Source organism: Ictidomys tridecemlineatus, chromosome 6, assembly GCF_052094955.1.
Source record: "Ictidomys tridecemlineatus isolate mIctTri1 chromosome 6, mIctTri1.hap1, whole genome shotgun sequence".
Lineage (NCBI taxonomy): Eukaryota > Metazoa > Chordata > Mammalia > Rodentia > Sciuridae > Ictidomys > Ictidomys tridecemlineatus.
The window spans coordinates 196,865,856-196,875,131 of record NC_135482.1 but is presented as its reverse complement, the minus strand read 5'-3'; the positions used below and the strand labels follow the sequence as shown (position 1 = coordinate 196,875,131).

Genomic DNA, 9,276 nt, shown 5'->3' with positions numbered 1-9,276 from the left:
GCAAACTTGGAATTCTGCCAAGACCTGTAAGCGCCTATAACCAGCGAGGGCCGGCCACAGAGCCCTACCACAGCTGTGTAACCACAGGCCAGGGTTTAGGGAGTCAGGAGTGAGGGCGAGGGTAGAGAGGAGGGGCAGCTCCAGTGCCCTCACTGTGGGCCTCCTGGCGAGGGCTGGATGGCAGCAGCTCGGCGCAGTGGACATGCCCAGCTGTGCCTTGGTCTCTTCTCTTGCTTTGACACTGGCCTCAGCTCTCCACGGCCAGCTAGAGACAGCAAACCAGCCACTCAGAGCCCACACCCCAGCACCTCCTCTCCAGCTCTCACCGGGCTCCGGCTCGCGTTCCAGGCCGTCCACCTGCCCAAGTCACCACAGGCAGCCAGGGCCCGCTCCTGCCCCGGAGCCCGTGCGGGGACTGCTCCTGGCATACCGCCCCCCTGCAGACGGACAGTGCAGCCTCGGCTCCCCGCTTCCTGCCTCCCTTAGCTTCCCCACGTGGCCCTCCCTCACGTGACCCTCCGGGGCAGTGTGCGGCTTCTCTCGGGGTTTCTGGAATCTTTTCAGGTGAGTTGCCTCCTGGTTTGTTGGACTGCCATACCTGAAGGGGCGGGAAGCTAGTATTGTAAGACAAACCCCGTGGAGACGGAGCTTGCCAACTGCCATGGAGGTGAACCCATTCAGAAGGTGGGCGAGATCCCCCACAGCCCGCCTAGCTGACCAGGAAACACGAGTGCTCCGGGGACAGCCGCCCGCAATAAGTAAACGCAGAACACAGTTGACCCTTTTATTGGCACAGTAACTTTTCAAAGGCTGGTATGGATAAAAGGCCCGTGTAGCAAGACAGAGGGGTCCGGGCACTGCCCAGAATTTCCCGACAGCCGGCGGAAGCACAGGGGGACAAGGCTTGCGTCACAGCAGGTGAGGGACACAGCAAGCGAGGCATGCAACGTGGCTCGCGGGCGTCTTGCAATGCAATGTGGCTGCGGGAAGCAGCGTGGCTCCGTCTGCTCATCCACACCTTTTGTGCACCACCAGCCATGAGTCTGAGTGCCACGAACTGCCTGTAGCCTATGCCAAAGCTGGTATGGGGGGTGGGGTTCAACCAGGGGGTGCACAAGCCGCTTACCCAAAACACAGTGCAGGACTGCGTCCTCTTCACAGAGGGGAGCTGGACCTGGACTCGCCCAGGCTTCTGCAGGGTGACACGGCAAAGCCAAAGCGACCGTTTCAAGGGTTCCAGGTGCTTTCGGTTAAAAAAAAGGTGTGTGGAGGGAAAAAAAAAAAAAAAAACTAGAAATGACCTTTTAAAATCTGTATTTTTGAAGAAAGGGAGCACCACCATTTTCAGAAAGTTATAAAATACAATAATAAACATGTAAATAATTACCAGGTTTGAAATTCCAATAACACACACGCACCTACAAAGAAACGAAAGGTGTGTCCTGTGCACTGCACCTCGGCCGGTGCTCATGAGGACAGAGGCCGTGTCTGGGGCTGAAGGGACACAGCGCACAGTCAAGCAGCTCTGCTTCCCACACTGCTGTCTGCACCCTCCGCTCACCCCCGCTCTCCTCAGCCTTTCTGTCCTTTTCCAGGGGCAGTGCACCCTATAGACGTGGATCCCGAAAATCAGAGTGTGTTACCACAAAATGGATAAGAAAGAACGAGGACACACACACACACACACACACACACACACAGGAAGTCTTGTCTAGCCAGTGTCAATGTCCTGTGCTTTTTCGTGTGAATGCGCAGAGGGAAGACCCAGCGAGTCGGTGGGAAGGCAGCTGCCTGGACGCTCCTGGATTCACTAGGCAGCCTCTAGGGCCATCAGATGGTGGTGTCCCAGAGCTCAGAGGGCAGCCTGTTGCAGGAGGCCCCTTCGGGCTTCTTCAGCAGAGTGGGCTTCTTGCAGGGAGGCGGCGGAGGCGCCCTGGGCTCGCTGTGGGGCAGGGCCTGCTGCCAGTCTCCTCTCTCCTCGCACAGCTTGCGCCTCCACTGGAGGAGCTCCTGCAGCGCCACGCTCTCGTTCTCCGAGAGCCTCAGCTGATGGATGACCTGGGCGGGGAGAAGGAGAGCAGAGCCGTCAGACGTGGCAGCGAGTGCAGAGTGTGCCAGGAGCACCTGGACTTGACAGTCGGGACTGGGCGAGTGAGGTGGCCAGGGAGGAGCACGGCAGGAGGTAGCTGGACTGGTCAGCAGGTGCCACACCTCCAGATGGTACAGGAAGACTCCACAGCCCCTTGCCCTCCACCCCACGACTACGCGTGCTCTTGAGATGGCCCACGTTTTGTTTGCATCTGTCGGTGACAGACACTCTCCTAGAGACAGACTCCTCAAACTCCCCCGCATTCTACCCACGGGCTAACACAGCCCCGTCCTCCCCACAATGCTTTTATGGACCCAGCTCAGAGGGTCCATGAGGAGAGTCAGTTACTTTGACTCTCCCGAGGCTGTGTTTGTGCTGGGAACTTCCTGTGCAGAGCTGCAGGTCCAGATGGCCCAGTTCCTATGGTGACCGAGGAAACTCTGTCCAAAGGCTCAGAGTTATATCGGTCAGGACCTTGGGCTCAGGCACCAGCTCCCAAGAACAGAAACTCTTGAGCATAACAGGATAACCCTAATGTCTCACCAGTCCTGTGTCCCTCAGATGGACTGCTCTGCTAAGACTTCACCACAAATGACCTTTGAGGATGAAACCTGTACGTGTAGGTAGGGTGACAGATAAGAGCTGGGCCAGCTCCAGGTCAGTCCGACTCCATCGGAGGTTGGCTGCCAGCTGGCCCCAGCTTTCTCTCTCTCTCTGGGTCTGTTTGTCTTTTCCTCTTGCTCCAGCGACCCTGGTCCACATGTTCCCTGAATTAAAGGTCACGGCTCTGAGAGATGAGAGGGCCACTACAGGCCTCTCACAGTGGGACAGAGAACTCACACTCCAACCCAGAAACTGTCCATCAGGCCAGCGTGCCCAAGGCAGGCAGCTGTGCCCGAGAACCTCGCTGGCATATCAAGTGACACTCCATGTTGTGGCGGCGACACAAAGCAGGTTGCTAACGTAGCAACTGCAGGGTCTCTCAGGCGGAAAGCCCTCAGGAGGAAGGTGTCTGAACGTGCAACTGGACTAGCTGCTCCCTCTTCTCCCAAAGGCCTGAAGACAGAGCTCTGCCTGACTTGATCCTGGGCATAGGGGACGATTGGGTGATGTTGCTGTGGGCATCCCTTTTCGACTAGCAGCCAGTCAGCCATAACAAGTAGGTATTGAAAAGGACAGTTCTGTGACTTCTCCAAAGTGATTGATTATATTAGCTTTTTAATTGCTGTGACCAAAATCCTTGATAAAAACAAATGAAAAGATTAAAGATTTTTTTTTAATATTTTGAGTTGTAGATGGACACAATGCCTTTATTTACTTATTTTTATGTGGTGCCGAGGATCAAACCCAGGTCCTCGTATGTGTGAGGCGAGCACTTTACCACTGAGCCACAACCTCAGGTTCCAGAGGATCCAGGCCACGCTGGCTGACTCCATGACCTGGGCCTGAGACGAGGCAGGAGCGTCATGGAGAAGGGTTGGCAGAGCTGCTCATGGCATCAGGGAGCAGAGGGAGAGGACAGGCCTGGAGAAGGGGCCCGTCCAGGGCACGCCTGGGGGGCCAGCTTCCTCCACTGGGTCCCACCTCCCAGGGGTTCATTCGGGCATCCAGGGATTGACGCACCGATGAGGTCAGAGCCCTCACGATCCAACCCCTTCCCCAGAGCCCCACTTTTGAGCACATGGGGCTTGGGGAACATTCTAGATCCATGTCATAACATCAGTCAGAAAGAGCGAGATCCTGGAGATCAGACTGGGAGGACCGTGGAGAAAGCACAGGGCTCTCACCCCATCTCCAAATCACCAAATACCACGTTCCGGTCCTACTTCTGCCCAGAAGCTTCTCCATCCAAACAACAGAGACAAAAGCATGGCAGGGTCAAGAGGCCGTGGTCCTCAGAGTTAGAAGGTCACCTGGAGGCAGCCAGGCTTGTCAGTGTGCCCCGCCCAACTCTAAGCCTCTGCTGAGCTCCCGTTTCCCGGCAGCAGGGATTTTCAAGGGACAGAATCAAGGAGCCAGTGTTAGGACAGAAGCCATAAAGAGTATTCAGAGTCCATAAGTCAGTCTCCCGTCTCTGGAACTTCACGAAACTTCCAGTCTTGATAGCAAAATGTCCCCAAACTGAATGCATAAGCAAGCAACAACAGCACCACAAAGCCTAGGGTGTGGGACGGGACACTGCTGGTTTGATCCCTACCACAATCCCTAGGCTCCAGTGGAAAGGGAGGGGCAATGGCCGGTGGTCCTTAAAGGGCACTAGTTGTTAGACTTCAGGACTCTGCAAGAATTGAGCAGAAATGAGAGATTCTGCAGGGCAGATGCTGTGGAAGGCAGAATCATCTGGTGTCAATGGAGTGAGCCCAGAGGGCAGGGTGGTGGAGAGTGTGCACAACACTTAGTCAGTGCACAAACACTTTGGCAGGTTAAGTATGTGCCAGGCGCCTTTCTATACACTGACAAAACTGCTCCTCTTACGTGACTACAAAGCAGGTGCTGTTATTTTGTGGCTAAGGAAACCGAGGCACAGAGAAGGCAAGAAATTTGCATGGAAAATGGTGAGGCCAGGCAGTGTGGCTCCAGAGCCCCGTCCTTAGCTCTGAATGCACACCGTGACCATCACCCGGCAACAGCCAGGACCAGAGCCTCCCACCCCATGCTCTTCCCTCCTCCTTCTTCTACTGGGAGTTGGTGATGTCTGTGGGAGTCTGCAGGAGTGGGCTTGGGGTCCCCATAACCCTCCACTAGCACATGCTCTGTTGGTTCCATGGGGTATTCCTGTGCATGGTCCTCAGCTCACAGGCAGCATACATCTGGAAAAATAACATCGCCAGATTGACTCGTGGGGAAGAACATTTAACTGCTGGAAGAATATGTCCACCAGCTCAGCTAATGATTTTCCCCAGACTTTTTGAGATGTCTTTCTTAAGTGACACAACTTTGTGTTCACATGTGTAGGAAACAAAGCCAGGATCCCCCACTTCTGGACAGCATGGATTGTGTTAAATCGGTTATGTACCCCCCAAAAAATGTTAATTACAAAAGTCATATTTTTAAAATCTTCAAAAATTCTGCCCAAGTGACTGAATTCTAGGTGGGCAGAAGCCTTCTGAAGTGAATTGGTGATTACCAGCCGCTTTTCTTTTTCTTCCACAGGTCCACAGAGCCTTTTTGTGCGTGTGTGTGTTTGTGTGCGTGTGTGTGCGTGTGTGGTACCGGGGACTGAACTCAGGGGCACTCGACAACTGAGCCATGTCCCCAGCCCTATTTTGTATTTTATTTAGAGACAGGGTCTCACTGAATTGCTTAGTGCCTCACTTTTTGCTGAGTCTGGCTTTGAACTCATGATCCTCCTGCCTCAGCCTCCCGAGCCACTGGGATTACAGGCAGGCGCCCAGAGAGCCCTTTCTGTTGGGAAGATAAACCATATGGCATTTGGCATTGCACAGGACAAAGATACAAGTTGGAGACCTGGGAGCCTCCGGTGAACAGCCACTTGCACACGGTGCACCTGGGGAGCTCTTCACTGATCTGGTGACTGTGGCCTCAGGCTGAAGCTTACAAAGAGCCCAGGAAACCCTCTCTAATGATGGGGGTGCTTCCCGAGCAGGAGGCTGACAGGTGGGTGGCAGCCTCGGGCGCCGGATAGTCTCATCCTCAAAACCTGTGCAGAGTGTGAATCTGGGCGGGCAGGAGGCTGGAAGTGAAGCTGGGAGTGTGAGACGCAGAGCTGGGCCTCCTGTGGCCCTTGGTGCTCAGCAGCAAAGGCCTGACAGCTGTCCGTCGAAAGCACAGGAGGGTCAGCAGAGGACCGGGAGGGACTGCAGGCAAGCAGGCTTCGCAGCCCCTTCTGACTTGATTTCTGACTTGATTCAGATGATGAGCCCTCACCTGGCTTCTCAGGAAAGGACAGCGGAACCCTCTCCGGTGAAAGAAAACACCCTCCAGTGCCTGCAGCTTACACAAGGCTTAGCACGCACTTAGCAACCACTGCACACGTGAAGAGGTCACCACAAGATTACCAACAGTAAGTAAAGCAGTTCACAGTCGGTCCAGATATTGGGTTTAGCAGACAAAGACTCTGAAATGTTTTGTGGGAACAGAGGAAATGAGGGCCGATAGAAGAAGTATCAGAAATAGCCATAAACAAGCAGTAGAAGAGATAGAAAGAATATGGCAAACCCATAGTCTAGGAGTTCAGTCTCCCCAACTGGTGGAGGCATCCATCCATACATTTAGGAACCTCACAATCCACATGACAGATAAACACACGTGTCACCACCAAGAGCAGCAACAGAAGCAAACACAGGATGTCACATTAACAGTACTGTAAGACAAAGAACAAAGCTTCAAAAATTCAGGAGAAAAAGATGTTGCACATTTAAAAGAACTATAATGAAAATGAAGGCTGTCTCTTTAATAGAAACACTGACGGCCAGAAAACAATGAATTATAGGTCAAATCACTGATAATTTGGACAGATTACAATTTTAATTATAAATTGAATTTTTATTGAGTTTCAGAAGCATTTGGACAAACAAAAAGGAAGGAATTTGTCATAATTCTTCACTAATAGAAATACAATAGGAAGTTTTTTTAGGGTGAAGGAAAATGATCCCAGATGGAGAAATGGCAATTTAAGATAGATTCAATAAACCCATGGGTAAATATGAATTATATGCTTGGAATTTCTGACAGACTTTAAAGCATACATAAACACAGAATAACGCCAACTATAACTGCAAGAGCCAGGTGGGGTTAAGTCAAGTTTAGCTGTGTCAACCTTGGAGCAGGGCCGGGGAGAGGGGAAGGCAGCGGAATCCCATTGCAGCAACCAGGAGGGGGCTCTATCCCCCTGCAAAACCCCGAAGGGCAGAGTGAGAGGCCACTTGAGCCACAAAGGAAAATAAAGGAAAAGAAAGAGAAAAATATTCAGCTAACCTAAAAGAAAGCAGGAAAGATAGGGAAACAGATTAAAAATGGAGACCAGTTTTAAAGGAAGATCAAGCATAGAAACCAGACGGAATCCAGACCTCCCTCACGGCCTCACGGCCGTGCCTCTCCTCCTGGTGGCACACGCAACTTTGCTCGATGGCAGTGTGTTGGACAAGTGTGCAGCTCTGTCCTCACGCAAGAACAGAACGCGTGTCTCCTGAAGGCTAAACTTGTGTCCACGCTTTCTCAGAGCGACCAAACCCCACCAGGCAAGGTCCTCCGCAAAGCACTCCTGCCCAGGGCGGCCCTGCAGCCCGAGTCCTTCTAGGAAGCACTAAGGCAGCCTCAGGCGAAGTGAGATCCAGGGGCTGTTGGTCCCAGCCAGGTGCTCGGGAGGGGTCCTGACAGAAGAGGCCAGACCCCAGAGGGATCTTTTCCTCTGCGGAAAAAGAAAAACGCCCTGTGCCCTTGGAAAGCTGCTCGCGGTTTCCCAGAAATATTTGCTTCCATGTGCAATAAAAGAGGTGAGACTTCTGAGCCCACAGTCCACTGGAGAACCCTAGTCAATTAGGACACGGATGTCTGGAATGGCCCGGGAGTGAAGCCGCAGAGCACACCACCTTTGGATCCGCAAAGATCTGATGCTTGCAATAACCAACCCAAGCAGGGAATGAATCCTTTCCCTGGGGGATCCCGCGGGTAGCCCTACTCTCTAATGCAGGGATTAACAGCCATTGAGTAAAATCTACCAGGCATGTAAGGACAGTTGCCAGAATGGCTTAAAGGAGATCTAAAATATTAACATTATTGATCTTTGTTTAAAAAAAAAAAAAGGACGTCCACAGGTTATGTCTTACATGAAGGTTAAAATTCTGTGTAAGCATATGTGATAGCCACTACCTTCAACACGGCAGAATTCGGGGGTATTTTAGAATCATGAGCTGAAGAGGCTCCAAACAGGAAGACAGTATTCCCTGGCTGATCGTATTTAATCTGCTTTATTTAGATTTATTAAATCTACTGGACTGTGAAGCACGAGAAGCCTATTTGTGATTGTGAAAGAGCTTTAATATTTTAGTACCAATGCAGCAACTACGAGTGTTATTTACCTGTGGTCCAGTAATCTAGAGGCCAAAAAAAAAAAAAAAAAAAAACCATTTAACATAGTATTCAACATGGTACAAACATCTAAATCAGTATTTATCCTAATTCCTTTAACTCTTCTGACCCAGTGGTAGCAACAAAATCATGTGCCACTTCCTTCACCATTATTTGTTATGTCACAATCAACTAACCAGTATCATTTTAAAAAGCAATAATAAGCCAGGGATGGTGGTGCACATTTGTAATCCCAGTTACTGGGGAGGCTGAGGTAGGAGGATGGCAACTTCAAGGATAGCCTCAGCAACTTAGCAAGAACCTGTCTCAAAATTAGAAATAAAAAGATCCACGGTGTGGTTCTGTGGTGGAGCACTCACCTGGCAAGTGTGCGGTACTGGTTCTGAACCCTGCTGTGTAAAAATGAAAAAAGTCTAAAAGGAAATAATGATTTTGGAACAAGTTTTCCATTCTGCTATTGAAGAGGAAACATTTTGTTTAAGAGAAAAGAAACTTGGGAGACTAGGGATGCTGCTGCCAGGTGAGTGTGGGGTCAATGGCTTCACACAGGACATAAGGCAGCCTGATTCACTTGCACGGTCAAGATGCCCTGTTAGCATTGCTTAACTTAGTCCTGTTCCATTGCTTTCAAAGATTTATCTCATCCTTACTGTTTCAGGGAACTGGTTACTTCCTCATTCTTTTTTTTCTGGTCCATATCACACAACAGTCTTTGTGCATGACCAGTATCTTTCAGAAGCCAAAGCTGAGTGTTGACCTGGGAAACAGGAAGCCCTGCATACCCACCACCCTCTGGGACCGATGCAGGGTGCTCTGAGTACAGGGAGCACAGTGTAGTTTCTCCGGAGCTTCAGACAGGCAAACCCCTGAGGGTCTCACTGTGTCCCACAAGGCAGAGACAGAGCAGGGCGAATGAGAGGGGTGTGTTCTGCTCTAATGTTCAACTGTCTACCTGGGAAGGGGTTTTGTGGGGGAGATTTCCAGAGGAAGCAACCTCAGGTCTGAATTTCAGGATGTGAGTGGTCACTAACCAGTTGGAAAAGAGAATGAACTCAGAAGGGACATCCACAGGACTTGGTGTACACAACTGCCAGCCAAGACAGGGGACTTCCTTCTTTAACAAGGATGACAAACCC

At 51.3% G+C, this 9,276-nt stretch overlaps 1 protein-coding gene across 4 annotated transcripts in view; it reads right to left on the bottom strand.

Annotated features, from left to right (window-relative positions):
- Positions 1–770: 770 nt before the first annotated feature.
- Myo16 (myosin XVI) overlaps positions 771–9,276 on the bottom strand; it is a 524,759-nt gene continuing 516,253 nt past the window's right edge. For all 4 annotated transcript variants that reach the window (XM_078016333.1, XM_078016334.1, XM_078016331.1 and 1 more), the window contains one exon: positions 771–2,058. In XM_078016333.1, coding sequence (XP_077872459.1) covers positions 1,831–2,058 — 228 coding nt within the window. In that variant the 3' untranslated portion in view covers positions 771–1,830. The remainder of the gene's footprint in view (positions 2,059–9,276) is intronic.